General features: G+C 39.4%; 1 protein-coding gene across 1 annotated transcript in view; it reads right to left on the bottom strand.

The window, feature by feature from the left end:
- The window catches only part of LOC139710918 (guanylate cyclase soluble subunit alpha-2-like), a 147378-nt gene that overhangs the window by 19027 nt on the left and 101095 nt on the right, over positions 1 to 27256 (bottom strand). Inside the window, exons 6-7 of the mRNA XM_071622838.1 lie at positions 14103 to 14132; positions 5724 to 6209 (exon numbers count right to left, since the gene is read on the bottom strand). Of these exons, the coding sequence (XP_071478939.1) occupies positions 5724 to 6209; positions 14103 to 14132 (516 nt within the window). The remainder of the gene's footprint in view (positions 1 to 5723; positions 6210 to 14102; positions 14133 to 27256) is intronic.

The following is a 27256-nucleotide window of genomic DNA, read 5'->3' as shown; positions in this document are numbered from 1 at the left end:
GACTAGTTTCAATTACCGAGATGACAAGAGGCCATTTGCTGCAGCTGCTTGGCTTCTGCTCATGCAGCAGGTAATGCATATGCAATCTGCCGGTCAGTTTCCACGGAAACGTGAGTGAAAAGTTACAAACTTTTCTAACGTCCGAGTTTTCTTTGAAAAAAAAAAATCTTGCTACCTTTATAGCAGGTTGCATCTAGCGAAACTCTTCACAAAACGAGTTAATAGCTTCCAGAACCATTAGTTTACGCTGTTACAGTTCAGTGCCGGTATAAGAATAAATATTCTTACATCGAGTTCTTAGACTGTGGCCGTATAATGCACGGGTAAAAAAAAAGGCAGCTCTGACATTAACACTCTTGCGTGTTTGTTTGTGTGTGTGTGTGTGTGCTTTAACAGCAAATCACGGTTACGGCGTCAAACAGCGTGGAATGCATATATATATATATATATATATATATATGTATATATTTATATATATATGTATATATATACATGTACAATATACATATACATATGTATATATATGCATATATATAAATATATATGTATATATACATGTATAATATATATATATATATATATATATATATATACAAATATATATGTATATATACATGTATAATATATATATATATGTATATATACATCAAGTTCAAGTTCAAGTTTATGAAACATTTATTTTCCATCTTTTTCATGTAGGAAATCACATGCATGAAATTATTGTACAGGAAGGCAGAACCTCAAAAAAGCAGAGCATGTGGTGAGCTGCCTTACAAAATACATTACATCACAAACACAAACACGAAATAACAACAAAAACGTAATAATAGTTCCCATGGCAATATTGAAACGAGATATGTCTCAAAGGGAGATATTGTAGTCTAACAGAGAGGCAACAATGAGTATGAAAATATGTGACGAGCTACAGGTATAATATATACATGTATTATATATATATATATATATATATATATATATATATATATATATATATTTGTGGGATATGTAGGTTTTCTATGATTTTGTAATCATAAGTCAAACTTCATATTGCAATCATATTTCACACTGTTCTGGATCCTCTTTCTTTCAACTGCGATGCACTACATGCTATCATAAGAGTGGCGTATAGATGTGCTCATATCGTAATTATAAAGGTATGGTGATAGATGTGCATGAACCGTTTCTTTTTTTTCGGCATTATTTCCCTTTTCATATGTAACTCCACGGTAGCAAACCCAATTCAAAAGCAAGGGAGTTTTTTTCTTTTTTTTCGTTGCACATCCCTCTTCAGAAAGCGGCTGTCACTGAGCGCGCTGCATCATGAGTTAGCCCCGGGAAATCGGCAGCTGACGACACAATCCAATGATGAGCACTCCTTATGTCACGTGGTGATCGCCCTTCGGAACACGCAGGGCCCATTTCACATCGTGTCATTTACCTCATGGGTTTTTGCGATCGAGCGCTAGTCTAATCTAACTCATCCATCACTTTACGCATTGGGGAAACCACTCGCCATCCACGCAGCACGCCGCCGTATTGTGTACCTACACACTTTCAATATTACGTCTTTCCCTCACAAGTGATATTTGCCATTAGGGAAATTTGTATGATGTTCAGATGTTAGTTCATGTGGGGATTTTTTTTTCCAGAGAATCAATAGATAAATTGCTAATTTCATCAGAAAGTAGGCCCCCTGAAATAAATTACCTCGTATTCAGGTTTTCGGAATCACTTAGAAGTGCAAAAAGAACATACAAACAAACAAACAAACAAACAAACAATTTTTTTAAACCGCTATTACTATTCATATCGGATTTGTATCTTTAAACAACACGCAGATACTACGTGTATTATATGTTGTATAACATTTATTGTATATTATATACGTTATATATCATATTATATATCATATTCATATATCAATATTGAAAATATATATATATATTCTCATATCAATAGTGAATCGCATATGATTTTTGTACTTGTGCATACATTTGAACAAGTTTGCAATAAACTCACGACATAAGGATGATAAAACGAATGATTTATGGGCTTAAGCCCTTCCTTTTTCGACTTTGACATATTCGTTCCAACTACAAGGCAATTCTACTTTCCGGTGGTTTATTCATGAAAGCGTTATGCGTGTAGAATCATGAAACTTTCAAAAGGCACTTGGAAGAAGCGTTTTTTCGTATTCCAAAGAATAACAACAATAAAAACGTGTCGTGTGGTGCGTGTTATCCAGTCTTTAGTGTAATCCCGATACTGGATGTAATTTACCCCTCGTTTCCTCCCCTCCCCTCAAATGTTAAAGGGTGTGTACAGTTCTGGTCGAGGTGAAGATTTAGCTTTTAACGTTTTGCGAGATATTCAGAAACTACTCTATGAGATGTCAAAGAGCATGCAGTTCTAAGGGGTATCAAAAGTTTATTCGATGAAAATCGGTTTTGAAATGGCTGAGATATCCAAAAACAAGGTGAAACAAAGATATCCTAATAAAGTTGGGGCATGTCGCCTTTTATTATTAGCACTTTTTTGGATATCTCAGCCATTTGAAAACCAATTTTCATCAAATAAATGTTGAATCCTTCTTAAAATTACATGCTCTTTCATATTTCATCAGAGGCTTTTCATTATCTCATTTAGGAATGTTCAAAACATGAATCCCTACCTCAACCAGTACTGTACAGTCCCTTTAAGGATATATGAATTTAAAGAGACACTGTATTAAGGATGAACTATGTTTTTATTCTTGTAACTCACAGCCTAGCACATATATATAGTTCATTGATTGATTGTTTGCGTTTTACATTTCTAAATTATAGTGTCCACGGATAAATGATTTAGTATTCAAGCAATAAAGTCATGGGACGTTTTACTTTTCTTTTACTTGCAAATAGAGACACAAAGAATTAGCCACAGAAAGACTTATTGCGAACATTGATCTTGACCAAATACATACGTTTTCAAGGAAACAATTATAGGCTAAAAGTTATCGTGTTTTATCTGATATCTGAAATAAGTATACTGTTTATCAACTCGTTTCCCCATTTTTTAATTTCATCTTGCACACTAGATTACGCAGCTGCAAATTTGACAACGATTCTTTTAAACGAATTAAAAAAAAATTATGATGATGAATGGGCTGACTGAGATATAAACAGCTTTCCTAAAACTTGAAATGAGACCGACCTCTGCGAATATTTACAGGATGTTTCCTCAACAACAAAAAATAATAAAAACAGAAAATGAAAATATTCAAATGGGGGAAACTTGTTTATATGTTTCATTTCTATACGTATGTAGACTGAAGGAGGTGTGCTATGCCAAAAATTACACGATAAATTATGGCATTTCCTCATGCAGGAAAATTATCAATCTAATCTAGAAAGCAAGAATTAACGAATGTTAACTGGTCATTTCTACGCCTATCCATGCGGTCGGTGAATTAAAGGGATTGTATAGTATTGGTTGAGATGAGGATTGAGCTTTTAACTTTTTGCGAAATACTAAGAAACCACTTATGAAATGAAGGTGTCGGTGCAATATAGTGCTAACCCACAAAATAGTCATTTTGAGATAATCGCTGTTGAATGTTTGGAAAGTCCATACATTGTACATTATAAGACATGAACGCATGCATTTTTTACCATCTTATTGGTTGAATTCAAATATGATATTTTCACGGAGGTTAGAGTGAAGGATAGGGATTATGAAAATGCATGTAACTCAATTTTGACAGAAGTGTGGGTTAGCACTATATTGCACCGACCCCTTCAAATGTTACAGAGCATCTATGAGGGAGCCGAAGTTTATTTGATGAAAATCGGTGTCGAAATGGCTGAGATATCCAAAAACAAAGTTAAACAAAGCGAACCTAATAGTGGGTCCTATCTTTTACTAGGGTTCCTTGTTTTGTAGATCTCGGCCATTCAAAACCAATTTTTATCAAATAAACTTTGAATTTCTCTTAGAATGACGTGCTCTTTCATATTTCATAAGAGGTTTCTTATTATCTCACAAAAAAGTTGGAAACTTGAAGCCCCATCTCAACCAAAACTATGCCATCTCATTAATGTAAAAGTACATACACATATACACACATACACAGACTCAGATAGACACACACTCACAAGTATACTTTATGTGCACCTATTGGAATGCACGTAGACAGTTTAGCCGATGATAATCACTGTGCTTCGCTTAAGTCTCTCTAACTATTTTACCAAAACTTCACTCTTCAAAACGCAAAACTCAAAACATATAAAAGCTGATATTCATAGTCAATAAGCATAACACCTGCATAAGTTAACTTATAATTGGGAATGAATACTTACTCTATCAAAACGTTTTGAAGGTCTTCCAACTGAACTGAACAGAACTAAATACAATCAGTTTTTATTGATTACAATGTCGGTCCTAATGTAAGAATATTCGCGTATAATTATATGAATGATGACATTATAATGCATTGTCCTTTATCCCACATAGGGCATTATGTTTGTTCTTGTGGAAAATTTCTTAATTGTCCTCTCATGCAACGAACTATAGCTATTCATAGATCAAGTAACTGTCTATTGTTTGATGATAAATAACATGTGTTAAAATACTAACTGGATGTTCATAAAACAATATGATGGCAGCATTGAGGATAAAAGGATCATAAAGAAACGCGTCAAGAAATACATCATGATGTCAACTTTTGTCAATGCCATCCATTGTTAATTCGTAATGAAGCACCGACATTTAAAGACAGTGGAATGAGTAATGCGAGGATAAATGCTTCCTCGAGCAGTCATTCGTTAGTTGATGTGCATTATTCGCTGTATTCATATCTTCTAAAGACAAAATAGACACTTATAGTGCTGTTTTCTCTCATATTCATCTATCTAATGTCTTCTTCTCTCTCTCTCTCTCTCTCTCTCTCTCTCTTTTTTTAAGTGACACGCTAATTTTTTAGCACGTCGCGGTGCTCAAAATTGCAAAGGTGAATAAATAAATTCCCGGCAGCTGGTGCGACGCTTTGGGTGATTGATTGATTTGGCCGACAATCGATGGAAGAGCCGTCGAAATCGATCGACTAATTGCAGATTACAGTGTCAGCAGGGCGAGAGAGGCGGTACGGAGCGCGCTACAAGGTTAATTGGTTGGGATGATCGTCTGCTCGAATTCCGATATACCCACATCGATCATGACCACCACTGCCTACAACAACAACAACGACAACAAAAGGGGTTTCGTCGTAGACAATGGAATGAGGCCCTAATTGCGATACAGGTATTCCGGTTAATTGAGAGGTGATGCAAAATTCTGTGGAATGTCACACGATCTATTACCCAGCTTGCTTGATGTAAGCCTAAGGGGAGTTTCTCGATGCAAAGGTTTTACATACACGATGATAAATGTGATATCGCATTCAGTATCAGAAAGTGTCAAATTCGGGGAAACTCTCCCTAACTAGTTTTCTCAATAAATGAACGCAACCTACTGACTTCTGATTATTCGTAAGAGGGGAAATGCTTGTCAGTAGTTAAAACAAATATGCATCATGATCTAAATAATATGTCATGTACAAACAAAAGGTGACATGATATCCATGAAAATGGGCTGACAGTCGCTATATATACTAATACGTAAGCACATCGTCCGCTTGTTGGTGGGTGATCTTCTATACTAAAGAATAGGAACATATCTACGAAACTAATTTGACTGCAGTGTCTCACCTTGTAGACGTCTAACACACCGCAGAAGGAGTCAAACTGCGTGTAGAGTGTGTTGAGCATGTTGACCACCATAAAGGGCGTGGCGGTCGAGCAGATGGCCGTGAAACCCACGATGTCGGAGAAGAGCATCGAGACGGCATCGGTGGTCTCGGCGGGCACCTTCTCGCCGCGCCACAACTTCTTGGCGATCTTTTCCGGGAAGATCAGATTCAACAAGTCCACGTTCTTTTGCCTCTCCTGGTCCAGGTTGCCGCTCGCCTCCTCCACCTGTGACTTCAGCTTGTCCATACGCTTCTTGAGCCCGTCCTGCGCTCTGCTCTCCTCGCCTACCAGTATGAGGTCCCGCGTGGCGTCGTGGATGGGGATGTCGGCGAGGTAGAGACCACGCCCCGTCAACTCCTCCAGCTTGGAGACGCGCGGGGAGCCCAGGAAGAGGACACAGTCACTCTCGGGGATGTAGATCATCTGACCAGTGACTTCTATTGACTGAAAGAGTACCAAAAAAGCATTAAATTGTCAGATATAGTCGGTATTTCATCGCGGAAAGAAAATCATTTAACGCAACTATTGTCCAAGGATTTTAATGAAATGATGTGTGTTATAACAACAATGTTATCAACTTGTTTGCATATTTAAAATTTTCAGTATCCCTATTAGCATAATAACCTTATTTCTATTTCAAAACATTTCTGTTGGTTGCCGATATTAGCTTCACTTATCAATAATAATCAATTATTTTGTGAATGCACTTACGCTTATTAACCATTACTCTAAACAGTTTACAGGTAATTCATTAATGCCTGTATTGCATTCACACCATCTCATTACAACAGAAATACAATAGCATAAGAATTAATCAAAGCGATCAATAGTTTGATTATAGCTTCACCGCTTCAAGCAAATTCGATAAGTGGGGCTAAATGAGTACAAAGCACTTTCCTATGTGATAGAGAATGTCCCACTGGCGTGACTCAGCGAAATGATGCAAGCCTGACCGGGCTTCATGCCCGTGACCTTGGACCCGCCTAGTCTTGCCTTCCGCTCCACGTGTTTAAGGCCCCCGTGCCTCTTTTTCGTTCTGCACATCACAATTTTCAGACCGAACGCATCTTCAAACATAAATGTCAAAGCACGGGCATTGATTAGCCTAATAGAAGGCCATGCACACATCAATTGGCGCTTTCGCAAGAGACTCGAGTTGTGGCTGATAGTCAACAGGTATGACGCTGGCCTTCGCTACCCATCTTCATAACTCAATTAAGCTCGAATATCGACTACATTTCAAATGACATGTCCAGTCAGGCTATTTGATCGACTTTCTATCACAAAAAAACGGGAGTACCAATAGGTGTAATGAAGCACATGCGAGAAGAAGAAAAAATAACAACAACAACAACAACTATCTCGAGCGTCATTTCGAGTCAATATTCTCTCACGCAACATAATCGCTATTTGGGGCGTCAACGTTTTTGCTATTTTTAAGAACGTTGCATCCTATTGTCAACCTGACATAATTTTACGCGGGTCTGGTCGCGTAATGGAAGGGAAACGTACACGTATCTTGCAGGGTGAATCTTCATGTGAATGTACGTGCCCCTTTAAGACTAATTCGTGAAGTTAGGAAGGAGAGATATACATGGTTCATCATGCTTCTGGGTGGAATAAAGAATGTGGTTGCAACGTATAGGGTCGTATGTCCTCTTCTACCACGATAAGGCATCAACACACAAACAAACGCACAGACATACAATCAAGAAATAAGAGCAAACATAAATTAGAAGGATCATATGAAAAAAAAAGTTATATAAAGTATAAGCCGTCTTAATTTAATTCTCTTTTTTCCACGATCAAAATCTCCCCTTTTTAACCTCTCTTTTTTCCAATGTCGCTGAAATCTTACTCTGTTGAAATTTAGCAATATCAGTTTGACCAGACAACATGTTACCCATTCTAAGAATTTGTGTCTAAATGCAAATTTTTCGACAAGAAGTGACATTTGTTCCAAAGCAATCAACAGAAAGTGTAACATTCCTTAATAATGCCAACGAAAAAGGTGAGGAAAAATAAATTTCTATATCGTGCAATTTCGTCCTGAGGTAAAAGACAAGGCAAAGACGATCCCCAAACGTCCGATTACAAAAAATGGGTGAGAAGAAATCTGCGACCTTATCTTACTCTCGCTTAACAAGCTAACTCGCGCGGGCATTGCTGACATTAATTTCCGTCAACATGTGATTCCTGATCTCGCCCGGTAGTTTCCCTGGGTCTTTTTTTGATATGAGATATGGATCGATTGAGACGCTGTTGTTCGCCACAGCAAGCTTTCGTGACAAAATTTCAGGGAAATGAAAAAAGGTAAAGGAGACGTCTGTTTGTCAACTCCACTTCAAATGGAAAGGTTCGCGCCTCCTTTTCTCGAGCTAACGGAGATTTTAAAAAAAAAAGGACGGGTTGAAAGGCAAAAGAGGCTACTGAGAGAAATACCTTTCATGACATAACTTTTATACCTAGGGAAAGATAAACAGAGAGCCACAAGTATCAGGAATGCGGTGTTTCGCCTGTCGCTCTGTACGAGGCTGCGTTCGATGCTTGGCTTAATTTCTTGCGTTGTGCACCAGTCAAAATCTATTAGCGGACATATTGAGTCCATCATCTTCTGATCACATACATTTCGTAAACCACTGTTGAAAGGGTCTTCCGATCCCTGCAAAATGTCATCAATAAAATGGCAGCTGATATCCAAATGCCATCGGGAAAACTTTAGACCACACCGTTCGCCTATACGAGGAAAGAAAAATTAATGCCCGCTGCAGCCAAACTCTTTCATTTTCCGCCGTCTGCTATGGATAATGGAGACATCATGAGCACAAGCCTTGAGATTATACAAAGTTCAGCATATATGCGTGTTACTTATTAGCATATAAAAGACTTTGTAAAAAAGACTTTGTAAAAAAAGACTTTGGGTAACAAAACTCTGAAAAGCTCGGCAAATATCCCGGCAGATTTGTTATTGCACAGAGAATGTGCATGATATATATATATATATATATATATATATATATATATATATATATATATATATATATATAATAGTAGAACGCATAATACCATAAGATCTCAATGCGTGTACAAATGGAAACAAAATCTTTCAAAGATTTCTCTATTCACATGTAATTAAAAACTATCAAAAAGATGAGTTTTTAACACAGATTTGAATTTATCAAAATCTGTTATGCATCTAATTCTGAGAGGGAGATTATTCCATAATGATGGTGCCATTTTCCAAAAGCCCTATCACCAAATGTTTTAGATTTGACACTTATTTCAGAGAGGATATTTTATGTATATATACAACTCTGTGTACAATAGAAACCACTCTGAATGTTAAGAAAATATCTCACTTTAGATCGCTCAAGGTTTTGCAAAGACGTTTCTTTTTGTAGGGGAGGGGAGTTGGATATTGTTCGTTTGCAGGAATTGATTACGTATGTACTGTCGAAACAAAATTGTTTTAGGTCGGTTTTTAATATAAGCCTTACATTCACACTTGGCAATCGATGTCTTCTATTATGCAGAAAAGGATAATTTATATCACCCATCGGGGCTCAATGTAGTTGCTTCTGCTTTTTAGAATATAGCGCGAAATTTGTGGATTATGCCTTTAAAGCTGGGCTGAACTTTCTGCTCTTGATATTTCTGTTATCTGCGCTAATTTCAAGAAATGGAGAAGTCTGCTATATTCTCGGTCTTGGGAGTATGCTTCAGCCTTCGATGTTTTGATCTGATCCGATCTATTTTGATTTGTTTTGATCTGGGTTACGCATAATATTTTCAGCCTTTATTTGCGGATTAATGAAAAGAGAGAGAGAGGGGGAGACGGAGGGGGAAAGAGTCATTTGCAAAATCGATATGAGAGATGGATTTCATGATTCTCATCATGTACGTTTGAATGTCAACCTCAGAAAGTATCAGGAGCAGAAATGACGTCGTCACGACCTTCAGCCATCTTCCATTGAGCTGCACATCCCTCTCCTAAGTGGTCGTCGTAGTTCGAACTAATGAGTCGATTATATTCACGTCGCCACTTTATGTCGTCGGCGACTTTGGCGCATTAAACAAGATAACGAGTTTATATCAACACTGCCCATACGTGTACACTACAGGCATTGTAGCAGCAAAATACCGCAGTCTTGAAGTGAAAAAGGGTATTTGCTGGAAAAAAAAATAGATGAATACACAATCATGTATATCTACGAAAAAAAAAATGTTACACGTGTATCTCGAGGGACCTTTGCATTTACTTCTTGAATAAACATATTTTGTTGTTGTTCTGAGCGTGATAACCAATGAGTTTACAGTGCAGAAATCAGAGCATGATTTGAATTTCTTTTCTGTCTGAAATCGGATCTGCCAAAGGTTGTACCATCATCGATGTTCATCTCCGGAAATTACGAGACAGATTCAAAGAGAATGAGAGAGGAAAACGAAGTAAGACAGACAGACAGACCGACAGATAGAGTGACAGAGTGACGGAGAAATGGAAGAGTAGGAGAGAGCAGAGAACCAAAAAGACAACTGACGAAAATAAAGGCTGTATAATTGTTGAATTGACACTAAGAAAGCCCTTAATATGCAAATTTGTCCCTACCGTCTGCGTTTGACGGGTCGGCATCGCTTCGGATCTCGAGCTGGAGTTATCCGTTAATTGTCCTTACTTTTCGCTCGACGCCTAAAAGATCTCATCGTGTTGAGTTTGCACGAAACCCACGTTTTATCATGAATGCCGTTTTCTGTGCACCGTCACATCAATACTATTCGATTTCATATGGCAAGTTGTAAATTTGCCTGTAATTCTTCTTTTTTTTTTTGTCAATCACAGTCTTATGTTTTATTTAAGGGATAAAGTTATTCCTTTAAAACACGGGGTACTAAAATAGACATTCAGCGTAAAGTTATGTGAACAAACATGCATACTGTCTTTGAAGTCACTTAGGTTTCTGAAGACAGTAGAATATGATTTCATATTAGTATGTTGTGCAAGATATACATTCTGTTCTTCTTTTGTTTATTGACATATATCACCTCCGGAAACTGTATTCTGACATTGAATATCAGAGCGTAAGTCTAACTGGTTGTTTTAATTTATTACAAGCTAAAGCAACTAAATCATAAATGACAAGAAACCATTAGATGTTTCTCCATATACATTAAAGCTGAATATGATGGAGTTGGACATGGCAGTGACCTGAAGTTCATAATTGATTTCGATACGTTTTTCTCGAAAGAAGTGTGCTTGTATAATGGACATTTCGTAGTCGAATGGACGCAACGCAGAGATGTTGTAAAAAATGTGTAGATGTGCACTTCTAATTGAAATTACAAATTTTACGTGAAGTCGTTCCAGAAATTACGATTTCTTGGCTATAAATGTTTCAGAATCACAAAGATGAATATAAAGACATACCGCATCAAATGATATGTATAAATAATATCTTATCTTTTCAGTTTTCTAGATGGTGAGAGTATATCGTGGATATCCCCTAGTGCTTTCTTTTGAGATAATCTCAACTCCTATATATTTAGAATACAAATCCTAATGAACAATAATAAAGTATTCATTGCGGCGTTACAGGTAAATGCACCTGAAAGAAATCAAATACAAAACACTCAACTGTGTTGATGAATCTAAATGTTTTTTTTTTTCTCGTTGGATAAGATATTTTCTATTTCTATCTGTAAAAAAAAAAAAAAAAAAACCTTTTTTCAACGTTGGCGCGGTTTTCTGTCGAAAGCATAAAATTTGCTTTTCTCGTTTTATTTCTCATTAATTGTTTTAGCTACTGTTGATGACGAAGCAGGGTAATTGCGCAGCTGAAGCCTTAAGGTAGGAAAATTTAGATCACTTAAGGTTTATGTCCGCGATATCGACAATGATGTTGGAGGCTACTTTGAGTCGAGACAAAAACTATTTAGATTAACGGACTGGTGGTGTCAAACATTAAGGTTATTTAGGAGCTCGCAGCTCGATCAGAAATGTCAGTTGACATGTACATGGCGACGGTTTTTCAGTGCTACGGAAATAGGAACTCTGCGACGGCATCAACCTATCAACCTTCGGCGCGCGGCGCTAAAACATGGCGAAATTTGGGCATAAATTTGACGGCAACGCCGATAAATTTTGCCGCGATGTCTGCTTGCGAGAAGACAGGGTGAGCGGTAGTGTGACTACAGCTTGCTCCTGTAGGCTTTCATCTGGCCTAATAAGCGACACACGGCGCTTTTCGCCGAATCCCGGCATGGAGAAAAAAAAGTATTTTCTACGAGTGACTACGATTAATCCAATTATGACTAGGATTCGAGTTGAAGCGTCGTCATCAAGGCCCGAAGTGGCATCAAAATGGAAGCTCACATGTCAACGCGGAAAGGCTGATGGTCATTCGTTACTCAGATGGTAAATGCTTCAGGCATCCAAGGAGAGAGACAGAGGAGAAACAAAAAGAGACGAAGAAGAGGAAGAGGAGAAGAAGGAGGAGGAGAAGGAGGAAATGCCGCATCAATTTAAATCAAGTACCAAACGTCGAGATGAGACGGTCCCGAGGCAGTCCGAAGGCTCTTCTTGTCTTGGATGGGCGTACAGTCCTCAACATATCATGCCCTCATAATACAGATGATAAGTTCTTGGCTGACCTCTCAAACCAAAGATGGTACATCAAGGAATGATGATGATGATGAGGATGAGGATGATGATGATGATGATGATGGTGATGATGATGATGATGATGATGAAAATGAAACTCGCTGTTAATTATTGTCAGGGTTTTTTTCTGTTCATACTTTCTTGAACTCACGTTTTGTACACAAAGTCTTTCCCTGCGAGAAAGTAAGCTTTATAGAGTTGGGTATCCGATGAGGATCGTCCTAAAATTCACGTCAATCAATCACCTGAACATGAATGACTCAGAAATTACTGAACTCAAGTGAATTTCATTCAACCGTTTGCTAAAAGTTCGAAATAGGTACCACATCCTTCACTTTGACAATTTCTTTCCTTCGATAAGTTTCTTGGGTCCAAGCAATGACCCAGGTACCCGAAGACCAACCTAAATGCAAACCCGGGTCACACCCCTTGGAAAAAAAACAGACGTGGATTTAACTTTTGTGACATCAGGATGTGAGATAAACACTCGAGGAGTACTGATGATAATAGGTTTCCTCCTCTAAGACCTCACACTTAAGTGTATTGACAGGCGGAAGTCATTACAAGGAGGGAGAGGGAGGGGGAGGGTAGAAAAATGGGGAGAGGATAAACGTTCAGAGATGCGTATTTTTACGGTAAACAGCGGTACCATTCGGCGTGGCTTAAATGTTGGTTTCACACTCAAGAGGCTTCCATTATCGCTTAATGAGCGACGATGTACAGATGTGCGTATTATTCAAGCTGCCGTCTGCTTACTAATGAATGAACTTCGAGAAAACTTTTTTACGGCAAATCTCTTACGGCTGTCTAAACACCGCCACACAAAACTGCAACATACTCAGAGACAGCCTTCCTCTCGAATGACATCACTGATATTACTGATTTTATTATTTTTTCTAATGTAATGCTCTCCAGTTTGATGTTTCAAAATAAGGTTTTCGTAATTACCTTCCAAGCTGAGAAGGCAGGTTTTCGGAGGTCAACTTTATTTTTTTTCCTACACTGAGAAGAGGACTGCGCTGAAGTGTGGTTAACGCTTATCTACGACTATCTCTTCATGGCTGAGTGAGTCAGTCCTTGAGTGCACCCAGCTATCGAATCTTCTGCAGATTTTCATCTCTTAGATCGCATCTTCATGCTCGGCGTCATTTTTCCGATGTCAGCTGTTAGTCTTATCTCGAGGCTGCGATCCGAGGACACATCTGGCCCCCGATATTCGTGACCCAGACACCACAGCAGACACTATTAATCAGTTTCTTTAAATGAGTCCATGCTGGTATATCGTAAAACAATGGAAGGCGTTGGGATGGCAACTACTTATATTTCAAATGGTGGGAACGCTTGAAATAAAACGATATAAATTCCAGAAACTTCTTCAATAACACATTATCACATTACGTTATCAAGTGAAAGTTGGGGAATGTTTGATAGGTAGTCCCGAACTATAGTGCAGAGCACCGTAAAAGACAATGTCAACTGATCGAGAAAATGGCTCCCTTTTTTATGCACGATTCCTCGTGGAACCAGTGAGGTACCAGGCGAGCTCGCCTCGAACCCCTTCGGTAGATCTACGTCAGACGCCCCATCATAATAAGCCAGGTCGGGGTTCCAGTTTGAGCATGAGCAGAAAAAGGTCATTTGTACCGAGAGACAGGTTGGTTTTTAATTTCACTGAGATAAGCATCTGTAATGCTATGATTATTCATGGAATCCTTAATGGTGCCTGCCAGTACATCCACCTGACATCAATCCTGGTATTTGGCAATGTTAACAGAAAAAGTTTGTTAATGTATTCAAAAAAGCACAATGAAATAGATGCTTCCCAAAGTGTTGATCAACGAACCATTCTGGTCACTTCATCTACACAGGTTCATTTTTTGTTAGAATACGAGTTCCATGAATTGCTATGTTGGGCAAGCTGCTGCATTATATCGCTTTGAATTGAGTGAAGTGCTTAACCAACTGAGAAAAATGAAAGGTCATTTGTACCCATGTGCACATGAGCTATCTCCGAACTGGCTTATTCCAGGGAAAGATAAATTTGGTTTTAAAGGGAACGATCAGATCTCTGTAAAAACTTGTTAAATATGACTTTCATGGGTTTGGCGCTGTAAACTCTACTAATCACTCTGAAAATATGGTCTTCCTTCTCTAGACTAGCTTACTTTCTCCTTGAGGAGTCGGTGCGTTGCTCGTCTCATTACGGTGGTAATAAAGCAAGAAACCAACCAACTAAACTACACATGACATCCTAGCGTCTCGTCACTCATGCGTTCTGCCCGACAAACGCGTGGTTGCACATCGCACAAATATGTTTATATCGGAGCCTGCAGAATATGCCTGACAACCAAGCCATCGACGAGGAAAATACACCGAATCTCGGCAACGGAGAGGATATGTCGTGTGTCCGACGGCCGTCTTGAACTGTGACCGAAAGTCCTAGCAGAATTTGCTGGGGCTGTACTGCTTCAGGCGCCAGATTAGATTCACAGAAGCGGGTAGCTACTACTTTGGCTGCTTACTTGAACATGGGGTAATGTGCTCACCAATGCAAGAGATCAGAGCGCTTTCAGGGAAATTGTCCAAAAGTATCAGTGGCAGATTGTAAAGGTGCATAAAAGTAACATTCTCCTTTCACCTTTGAAGCACAGTTCAATGTTATGGTCGACGTACATCGCAGAGTTCAAAAAGTGCCAGTAAACTTTGCTCTTGGTTCAACCTGTGCCATGAACCAATGTCTAAATCAAAGATAAAGATTCTGGACTTGTCACCTCTATAAACCCTGAGGAGCAAGCAGATGGCTGAGAGACTAGGTGCTGTGTTTGATGATAGTACACCGTAGCTCTTGAATATAGAGATAGCTTTATCACGAAGCTACGTTAGAGCTAGTTCACGCTTTTTTACCGATAATATTACACACTACTGGACTCGTGAACATGTCATTGTAATGAACATGCTAGTGTTTTTCTTAACTGCCCAAAAATGTCAATGATCACCTTCACCAAGTACTCAAAACTCTAGAACAATTCTGTAGCTCATTTCACTTCATATTTCACATTTATTCTCGACATCGTACATTATACGAAATCATTCTCACTATTCTTGTGAACCTTCAGGAAGAGCCGCGGTAGCTCGGCGAATGAAACCACGACAGACCCTCAGTGGCGAGGCTTCATGGTTCGATACCCCTTACAGCATCTTTTTTTTTTGGCCTGTGGGCAAGGGACATTATCTTCATTGCATCGGCTTAAAAGTAATCGCCTCTGATAGCTCGCTCATGGGAGTAAAATATGCATTTCCATTCCATGTTAATGAATTCAAGCCATTATATTCTGCCGATGTTAAAAAAGCGTATCCAAACTCACAAATACGCAATTATGTAATCAGCCTGATTGATTACTATGGACTACCCCGTCCGTCAACTTTCAATTCGATGCAAAGTTATGGTTGCGATAGACTGCATATGCTGAGTCATGGCTATAGTTTGTCGGCGATTAGCGGGCATGCAGCTCCTCCCACTCTCTGTTTTATCGGCCTCCCTTCGGGGCTGCCCTCAAGGAATACCATATTGGAAAACGATTTGACACGGTGACTGGATTGCATCTTCTTCGATCAGCATCTCAACTGGTAGGAAGATGTCAACAGACAAGCGTGAATAATCACCGTAGTTTACGTGGAGGGATTTCACGGGGCTAATCCCACGGAGCGGCCGCTGGCAGCCTCGGGTCATCCAAAACCTCGGCTGACTTCTAAGGGTCTCGTGGGATCGAATATAGTCCGTAAGGATGATAGCTTCACGAATGAAGCTGAAACGTACATTCCAAACAGGTAATAGCTATTATTCACTGCGGCATTGAATGACTTAATTGAAGCCATATTTACGAATACCGACACCAAATTAAAGATGATATATATTCATTTCATGTTAAACTTGGAAGGGAAGTACACGACTTTTTTTTTTCTTTTTGTTAAGAACGTATGGTTGAGATATTAAACAATGTCTTCGATTATATACTGGTAAATATTCAAGACAATTCGTATCGGACGTCTTAAAAACAAAGCCAGTCATAGTCAGCATCAATTGGTGCACAAAGAGGAAACATGATGACAGGACAGTACGAAACTTTCTTGAATAAAAGTGATGTAAAATTTACTCCTACCATCCTGAACAACCACACGTCTAAAGAAGAAAAAAGAAAATATAACCATAGCAGCATAACACAAAGTGAATTAAAGTATCTGAAAATGGAAAAAAAGAAGAAGAAGATAATCAACAAGGAACATAGGAACATACGAAATTCACACCTACTTCTTTGGAAGAATGTGAGGGCTCGATGAAAATTCTGTTGAGTAACCCTATAGTTACGGATTATTAGGGAACGCGGGGAGTAACATTACAAGTAGAAAAGACCGCATTGAACAAATCATGGAAAAAGTGAGATTCCCCAGACGTACTTGTAAAGTAAAATTAAGCTAATTTGTGTTATTTTGTCCTTCACAGAGACGCAGCAAGAACCAATTACACTATGCTTATAGTGTCGGGTAATGGTGAGTGTCCGTTTAGTAAGACATTAGTTTATTTTCACAATACTGGTAACCCGCATCTTTAATTCTGAGTAAAAGTGCATTAACTTGATCGTCGAGATCTTTGCTGTGAACGAAATCAATATTTGACTGAATCATTAAATCGATGTGTGAAACTTAAATTGGAAAAATGTCCGTAACTGCACAAGTAACTGCACCAGGAAAATTCACTTTGATCACTGTAGGATTGTCTGAGGTGTAGCAGATCAATGCAACTGCTTTTTCTCTATCCTGCAAGGTTGAAATTCTATGGGTCCGTTAATATAATGTTACAAGGAACATTTCAGGATAAGATAACATGCGTTTCCCTCTTTGTGCGGTGGAGGGGGGGGGGGGGGCAGGGGGTTTAAAGAAATTGTCCGTGGTCAGTCTCCTTTGCATTTCCTCCATGGGGATTCAACTGTAGGAAATAATAATCACTGTTTTTTTTTTTTGCCCACTAGTATACCAGGAGGGAAGCGCGCTGAAGAAAACGTATGATCCCAACATCTCACAGTGCTGACCGCATATTCGCCAATTTTAATGTTGGCTTCTAGTTTAACCACAAAAACCCATTTTCTCCTCCGTATCGCATACCACAATCTTTGCCAGGCTCGCACAGGTAAGTGTGTGCGCGAGTGTATGTTTGTTTGCGTGTGTGTGTGTGTGTGTGTGTGTGTTTGCCTGTTTGTGTGCATACAGGTGTATAATTGTGATGTAGGGCCTATACGGTCGTTTCCTAGGCAGGTATGGCTGGATGTACACACGCACTCCATTTTGGAAACACCTCCTTTAAAACTATAATGGACAAGGAAGACCATTGTTATAGCAAAATACGTCATGAACTAAGTCATGAAAGTCACAACTGTTAGAATTGAGAGGCATGACACTAACTAAGCCGGAGAATCGTCCAGAACAGATTTGAGTCAAGGCGACTCCTCGAAAGCAAGTTAAAAAGAGTTAAAACATACCGGAAGGAGATTGTGACCTGTGTGAATCTACTGCAGCTCTTTTTGGTTTTGATTTGTTTCTTTTTTTGTAAGTGTATGTTGCTTACATAAATCGCAGTCATAATCACACCTCTCATAAAGGTTGGCCTTGTTTTGTGAGTCTTGCCAAAAGTGGATAAAGAATAAATATATTACCATTACATTATATCAAATAGCCATGCCAATGGATAAGGATCGGGCAGCTATGGTTCAATGAATTCGACCACTTATATTCTTAATCATCGGTTCGAGTCGAGCAGTATAGTACTAAAAGACGAGGCGTCTAATCATGATTTTCACAATAGGCTATTCCATCAAAGGTGTGCGTCAGATCGTTGAATCGCAATTATGGAATGCAAAGGCTCCTAGCGTGGGAAGGGGAATACCCCCTCCTACATCCTTCCCCCACGTGGTCTACCCCCACAGAGTTACTACTCTTCTATGATTGACAAATTTCTAGATACTCCACCAGAAGTTTGCGTCAGATCCATGAATTTCAATTCTGAAAATGCAACAGCTCCCTCAAATGGGAGTGGAATAGCCCCTCCTCCCCCACACAAGCGCTCTTCCCTTGCTCGGTGTGAGCACACTTCGGGGGAAGACAATTTTCCGAGTATTCCACAAAAAGTGCGCCTCAGATCGTTTCATTTCGATTCTAGGAATGCAAAAGCTCCGTCGTGTAGGAGGGGATATCCCCTAGCTATTTAGTATATTCTGATATCATGTCATGTACAACAACAATATTTCTTTTCTCTTGCTTGATATGTCAATTCAAAAATCGAAAGCAAGAGACCTCAGAAGGTGTGAGTGCACATTTCATCTCTCTAAAAAGAGGTATGTCATATTCAACTTTCATAAGGAATATGTCTAAAAACAACCCAGTATATTTTTAATGCCATGCCTCCTACGTAAGTTGGACTTTGGAGTCAAAGGGGACTGAGCTTTCGATCCCAGCAGACTCTTCGTCTGAGGCAAAACGACAAACAAAACAAAAGAAAAAGTGACCGATGTAGTTTCCATTCCATCCCTTCCCTACACATTTCACTTTCATGTAATACATTTAAATTCCTCCCATCTCCCGTGTAGGCGTTGTACATCTTTCACATTACGTGTCTCCCAATACCTTCCCTGCAGGATTATGCATCATATTCACCTGACGATCACTACGTTCGTATAGTTCTTTACCCTTTTTATATCCTTCATCGGTGTGTTGTTCCTAATCTTGTTTATCTTGTCTGATGTTGCCTATCCATTCACCTTTATAAATTTACAGGTTGCCCACTTCTGAGCTAAGGGATCATCACTATATCATAACACTATCATTTCGTTGCGTTTGCTTTAACCCCATCTCTTCAATCCTCCTTCCGTGCCTGATTACCTCCCTGCTTTTGACACCCACTCAAGCCCCTTTCTTCTCATTGTTCCGTGTCTCTATTCCCTCCCAGATAATGCATGTTATGCTGATGTGTCTATAGTCCATGATTATGTGTCTTCTTACCATTTATGTTACTCAGTTTCCTGCCTCTGATGAAGATTCTGCCTATGGATTCAAAGCTCAGGCCCCCTTTTGACTCAGTTTTACTCCACTAGCTCGCTATTGTTGGATAAGCACTTTTTAGCAGTCCCTTCTTCTGCATTAAGTTCGACTTTGATAACAAGGGGAGGTGAGTGACGATGGACTATTCGATAATCGTTTGAGTGTGCCTCTTTATCCCTTCTTTTCGTTAAGAATTAATCAATCAATCTTGACACCTCACTTTCCCGTCTGTCTAAAGTCGATTACATACCGTTCAATCATGATGTTCAAACAACGGGGCTTGCATAATCATCGGATTTGTGGTCCCTGTATTAAGGATCAGATCGCAGACAGAGGGCTTTTCCATTTCCCTGTTACTTTCCTTATCATCGCGTTCGCTCTGCTACACTTATGGTGATCGATGCTGTAAACTGAAATCCGACAAACAAATGAAACAACAACAACAACGACAAAAGGCGTGTACGCGTTCCTGTTTGGAATGTAAGCATTTATGGTCAATCTGTAGGGATTTATGAATAAAAGATTTGGGTCCTCAGGTGTGACATCCAATTTTTTTAGCACTCCAATCGACGAGCTATGAATACTGATTGTTAGAAAGCCTTAGAGGATATAGCTACAAGAAACAGTAACAAATCCTTTCTGTAATATCTCTCGCTTCATCGCTGTGTCCATGTCACTTAGCTCACCCTAATTCAAGCTTTCAACGTTCCACTGTTTTTTTGCCAGAAGGTCGTTAAAGTAGCAAGCGAAAGGAGTATAGATGTGATTATAACTTGACATAAAATCAAATACTTTTGATCTTACAGAATGTAAAATTTCCGACGACAATACAAATTTTTGAAGATCAAATGTTATGTCAACTGCTAGGGGATTTCAAAGTGTTTCCACGCAAGTATGGATTGCTTTATTCGATTCATCACAATATCTAAAGCTAATATATGACCTCTGTTGACAGCATTATTTCAAATTTACATTGATATTTTTCATAGTCAGAGAAGAAATTCTACTTGTTTCACTTTGTTCGAAGGATGCCTTCTTGTGGTGGTGACTAAAATTCGTTATTGTCTACAATACGAAAGATGTGACATTTGAATTATCTGACTCTTTTGCTGCTTAAGTCTTTTAGAGCAAAAGTGCGAGGCAATTGGTATCTGCATCTTTGGAGCGTCTCTGGAGCTGGTCAAATCTTTACGTCCGTCTTCCATATACAGATAGATGTTGCTCCTCAACACGGAACAAATTAGATTTGAAAGAGTGAAGGATATCGCTTGTGTCGCTCTCGATGCGACAACTAAATGGGCAAACAGCGCGAGAGGAGCCTGGTTATTTAAAAGAGCATTTCGTTACTTCGCTGCTGAAACACGCAGGCTCCAATTACGCGTGTGTTGTTGATAGCAATGATACACCGCCGATTTGTAGTGCTGATGGCTCCGTTAGACCGGAGTTAACGCCAGGCCGTATCTGGAAGAAATAAGACGCTCTCTCGGTCGGCAACCATGTTTTTTTCAATTCCATATCGCGGTAGCCAATATGTCAGCAACACAAGCCAATTTTACGCACGGGGGCACCGACGAACGCGCAGAGGCCCCGGGCTCTAATAACATTTGCCCCTGACTGAAAACCGGTTTTACGGGATGGCGGAATTTAATGCCCTACTGCGATTCTTATACAGTCGCAGAGCTATTTTGGGAGCACGAAGCCCAGAGGGATTCAACGAGGCCACACTACAACGATGAACTCCGCTGTTTTCTTGCTTTTTCTCGTTGTTATTTCTGTTCTTTTTTCCATTCTTTTTTTATTCCCTCCAATGATTTTACTTAATGGATTTCGATGTGCCTCGACCGACACCAAATATGGTGATAATCCCGCTGTAGGACAATGAGCGAAATTTGCGACATCCGACGACAAAAATTAATTCCAAACCAATTTGGGAAACTAAATCAGTGAGGGCAATTTGTGTTCGTCTATAAATTTGATCTATGTTTGCCAAACAGAGCAGATCGATGAATTTGCAAAGGAATGTGAAAATTAGCTGACCTACAAGTTAGTTCTTTTGCACGCTTATGGTACTGAGGTCTCGATTTTTTTTTTTTTTAAAGTTCATATTACTTATAGTCTTGCAAAAATAGATACACACTGCGTCTCCAAAATGGTGACAGGCCTACGGTTAAGGAGCACTGAGTACGAGCTCAGAATAACGTGTAAAATGAATTTATTCTCTTCGTGGAAGAATCTCCATGTTCAGCTCTATATGGATCCTCTGAAATACAAGCTCAAAGATCAAGAACCTAACATTTTCAGTTAGTTTCAAATGTTTGAAATAATCTTTCGAGAATGTACAAAACTGCATGCCTGAAATTGTAGTAATTATCAGTGTCACGTCATTTGATATCAACATCATAGTCTTTGCTTTAGTTATCAGTGCATATCCTGATATATATATACATATATATACATATATATATATATATATATATAATGAAATCATCTCAACTAAACTACAGAAACAAGAGGTGATGGGAAAGGGATACGATTTACACTCACTCCCCCATCCCCCCTCAAATGAAAACAAGTTGTGATAACTAAAAGTTGACATGTTTCTGTCTACCGTTTTTTTTTTCACACAAAATCTTCTCCTTTCCCTTCAATCTCCTCCACCCCGTAAAACAAAAAACAAAAAACAAAAAACAAAACAAAAACAAAACAAACAAACAAATAAACAAACAAAAACACAATTTCGGGATTCCGCTTTGAATGTTAACTTTGAGCTATCTTGACTAACAACAAATAGTGACTTTGCCGTGATTTGCGGGGTTTCATGATGTAAGGTCAGAGTTTCTGACAAAAAATACGAACTAGAAGAGAACCTTTATTCTAAACACACCCGTGTTCATTTTTCATAATCTTTACCTTAATAGTCGGAGACTTGTATCGCATTATTTTCTCTCGCCATTTGTTTGGGACTATTGAAGGTACATTATATATCTTTTAATATCTTATTTTACTAACTATTTAATTATTCTTGCTCATTACTTTCTACTTTTTCTTTTCTTTTCTTTTTTTTTTGCATGACGCCTTGCAGACGTGGGTATGTAAATTATAATTACGTATGCATATGTAATCGTGTCTTTTGTTGCATGCGTGTGTGTGTGTCTGTGTGTGTGCTTTCGTGTGTGTATATAGTTGTGTAGGTGTAAGTGTATATTGTAGGTGTGGTGTGTGAGTTTCTTAGTAGGTGAGTGAGTCAGTATGTACATGACTGACCCTGCTTTGGTGTATTATGGGACATGGGTTATTTACGGACACAGTGAGTGAACGTGTGCGTTAAGAGAGTTCATCCGTAATTTGGGAGCACTGGGAGACCATTAGTCACTTGCAGGCGCTCCTGTTTGCTTAAGGTGTCTCTGCCCTCGCCTTGTCCCGCATTCCTGCATTCTGTCGGGACCGCGTATCTCGTTTCATTCAAGGGTGAAACATGTTGAGACGATCCCTGACAGTATGCTGCAAACTCACGCTAGGCTGAGTGTCAATTAATGCATCACTTCTGTTTCATTAGCCTGAATGGGGGCCGAATTAGGCCCTATTAGAGACGGGGTATGCCGAGGTTCCTTTAATGTCTCGTGACACCATTTAACCATTAAAGGTAGTTTCGACCTTTTCAATGGACAAACGCTTTCACTACGCAAAACGCACAAATTTCGTGACAGTGACCATCTGAGTGTATATCATGATATTTGTTCTGAGAGTCTCTGATTTTTTATTTTTTCCAAATTTGCAATAAATTCCATTATGATATTGCTGATATCATAATTTATTTGGTTAGCAAAGTGAGTGTTTATGCAAGAGAGAATCATCCTCGGGCATCCAAATAACCAAGACCAAACGTACCTCCCACGTGAACTTAAAATATCCGCGGAGAATTCATTTTTCCCTGACCTGTCAATCACAATTTAGGACTGGGCCCCATCTACAATAACAGCTCGGTGATTTCCCAATTCCGAACTCAATGCAATATGTGCGAGTAAGGCGAAGCGACCTTCTATGTATTGTACATTTCGACATCCATATTCGATCAATGGTTCAAGAAACGCACGAAAACCCTCTCGGGGAGTTTGTTGTTGTTGTTTTTTGGTGTGTGTGTGTGCAAAATGTTACCAAAAGAGGGCGTATATGAACTAAAAATGGTTACCATGACGACATATACACTAAAACAATGTATCAATCTGTAATCAATAAGGCATGATCACAACGAATATAGGGCCTACTATTGAGACATATCATTTCGTACATGTGTGTGTGTTTTTCATTTTCAAATTAGATTTCCACTCCAAACATGTACTTTGAAGCAAAATGGAGCGTAGGGTCTCGCTGATGATACCCTGTCTCGGAATGTATGGCGTCCCTGCAACTAAAACGCTTAAATCTTCCTCAGTCAGTGATTATTGATCAAATTAAACCGCGCCCCACCACACCTGCGATCGCCATGAGAGACGCTTTCCTCGCATTCCATCAGACAGACAGAACTTGCCACCACCTAATTGAATAAATTACCTCCTAAATGCAAATTCAAGGATGTGCATCCGTTTTGACGCAGCCCGCTTCTTTCCCGGATGGGTGGGCAGACGACGCCAGTATGCGTATCGTCATTTTGTGAGACGAAATTGTTGGTATAGACGATTATCGCATTCCCTTTGCGTCACTTTCCGGTCTCTTTTCGTGCCCGAATATAGATCGGTGCACCCTTGACTTTCTGCTGCCAATTATTATTGCAAATGTCTAAAATAGGATGCCAAATAGTACTTGTTATTCCAGAATGTGTTCCGATCTACTTTAGATTTCTGATGGAAAATGACAGTCCCCACAACTTGGTCCTACACCTGGAAGTACTTTTCTTTTTGCAAAACCCGCAAATCACATTAAGATAATATACAGACGTTATATAGTTAGTTTACGGCAGAACAAGCTATCATCCATTAGTTCCACTAAGATCTGAATTGGCTTTGTGTGTGTATGTGTGTATGTGTGTGTGTGTGTGTTTTACCTAGCTCTAATGAAAGGATGACATTCGATGATAAAATGATCAACCTTGAAAAATGATAGCTTGCTTTCGTGTTTGCTTGTTTTGTAATACAAATACATGATTTATCAGAAGGATAAACAATAAACATTCCAGAATGTGTTCCGATCTACTTTAGATTTCTGATGGAAAATGATGATCAGCCAAAAAAAAAAAAAAAAAAAAAATTACTGCAACTTGGGCCTACATTTTGTGGTACTTTTCTTTCCCCAAAACATGCAAAACACAGAACACAATATCATCAATTAATTCCACTAAGATCTGGATTGACTTTGTATGTGTGCGTGTGTGTGTGTGTATGTTTTACCACGCTCTTTAAATGGAAGGATGACATTCGATGCTAAAATGATCAACCTTGAAATATGATAACTTGACTTCGTGTTTGTTTGGGGTTTTTTGTAGTACACATACACAATTTAACAGAAGGATTAACAATCAACATTTCCTCCTGTCTTGTTGCGAATTGCATTGATATCAACTTGAACTTTAACTTGAATGGACGAGACAGGGAATATCTCTTGGTGCATGGTTCACCGAGAACGCATTCAAATGGAATGGAATTTGCCCTCGAGAGAACAGTTTCGACCAAATTGACTGACCGACTTTTAACAGGTCTACAAGACACCAAGATTCCTTGAGAAATTGACTGGAGCCGCTAGCAAGGACATGCGAGGTCCCTTTAAAGCTCTGGACAAACGATATTGTCGCTGGTATGATGATAGCAGAGGTAGGGGCATCTTGAATGTTATTGGGAAGTCGGAGTCATAAGAGCTCATCCTGGAATAAACTTTAGTCGTAATCGAATGAATAAGACTACATGGTGTTCCGAAATTGTCCCCGCAATCAGGCACAAGGCCGAAAATGTCAAAGTGTATCTGTTCATGATGGTTAGCCCTGGCATGATGAAGGTCGTAATATCGCAATGCTTTTGATACTGCGGCCAACGAGATAGGTATTGTATCAAATTGACCTGTTTTTTTCCCCTCGACCCCCAAAACACCCAGGGGAGAAAGAAAGTCTGCGGTAGATGACTCCAACATGGTGCTATGCCTGGCGGGATTAGCAAATCTAAGGAACAAACACATCTTGATTTCTTTGGGGAGGGAAAAGGCTGCAAATATTTACCAAAGGAAACTTGCCACCGGACGACGTTACTTGTGAGATTGCTCGACAAAACTCCCAACACTCTGGCTCCCACCTGGTGCGGTATGAGGCGAATATACACACAGCAAGAGTATCATATTCATTAGAGGGAGAAGGCGCAAGGAAGAGGGGATGAGGAAAGATAGGGAAAAAAGGGGATGCGGGGAAAGAGGAGTATGAGGAGGAGGAGAAAGAGGAGGAGGATGATGGCGGGGAGAAAAAAGAAAGAAGAGGACAAAGAGGAAGAACAGGAGGAGAAGGAGGAGAAAGAGGAGGAAGATGGAGAGGAGAATAAAGAAAGACAAGAACGAATAGGAGGAAAATGAGGAGGAGGAAGAGGCGGAGGATGAAGAAGAGAATAATAAAGAGAGGACAAAAAGGAATAAAAAGACAAGGAAGAGACAGAGGAGAAAAATGGAAAGGAGAATAAAGAAGACAAGGACGAACAGGATGGATATGAGGAGGAGATAGAGGAGGAAGATGGAGAAGAGAATGAAGGAACAGAAGGACGAAGAGGAAGAAAAGGAGGAGGAGGAGAAGGAGGGAAGAAAGAGGAAGATGGATAGGATAATAGAAAAGTCAAGGACGAATAGGAGGAATATGAGGAGCAGGAGGAGGAGAAAGAGGAGGGGGATAGAGAAGAGAATAAAGAAAGAGGAGGACGAAGAGGAAGAAAAGGAGAAGGAGGAGAAAGAGGAGAAGGATGGAGAACCGATAAAAATTAAGAGGGAGAGAAAGAACAGGAACATCGGGGAGCAAGACTTCCTCGATCTTCTTCATGTCTTCATGTGTCTTCATGTTATCAGATCCTTGTAATATACCCCAAGAACGAACAGGCAACGAAATCATTTAATTGTCATATCTGTTTTTCGATTTTGTGTCAGTGTGTGTGTGTGTTTATGACTGGTGATGAGAAAGGAACCGAAGTCAGATAAAGTTCGTATTATTTTAATATGCTCTTGGTTAGTCAAGAGAAAGCTATCTCATTGTTGTTGGTGTTTTTGTTGTTATTGGCCGCTCTCACGAGTTAGTGAGAATGAATATTGCAAGTCTCAGGTGATAACTGTCGATATACGGGACAAGATACAAGGACAATTCACCGCGTTTCCCGCGCATCCTTACAACGAAGGCTAGTGCATTTGTCGCGATGGAGCCACAGTCGGGGATCTGTTGCCAGAAGGTGACAGAATTACCACCAACGACCCAGACGATTGTCTTAAGGAGCACACACTTACAACAAATTCATCCGACGGCACTTTTTCAAGGAGAGTCGGACGGCTGCTCGATAGTTACAATCATCGCATCGCCCAATCAATGTTCACAAGTCCCGCCTGTAGCTATACAAGCCTGTAGCGGCGGCTTAAAATCAAATTCTACCGATTTTATCCCCGGGCCGATTGCCCTGAGTTGCTTTGTTCATTCTACAAGGAACCAGATGCGATTCAACGAGAAGTGACATGGGATATTATGAAGGATAAGAGCAAAAAAGTTCAGTATTTCATGAGAAACAAAATGCAAAGTTCTTTC

This window comes from Diadema antillarum, unplaced genomic scaffold, assembly GCF_040938485.1.
Source record: "Diadema antillarum isolate AM-2024a unplaced genomic scaffold, OU_Dant_1.0 seq00001587_RagTag, whole genome shotgun sequence".
NCBI classification, from domain to species: domain Eukaryota; kingdom Metazoa; phylum Echinodermata; class Echinoidea; order Diadematoida; family Diadematidae; genus Diadema; species Diadema antillarum.
The sequence above is the reverse complement of the archived record's forward strand: the minus strand, read 5'-3'. Positions and strand labels throughout refer to the sequence as shown.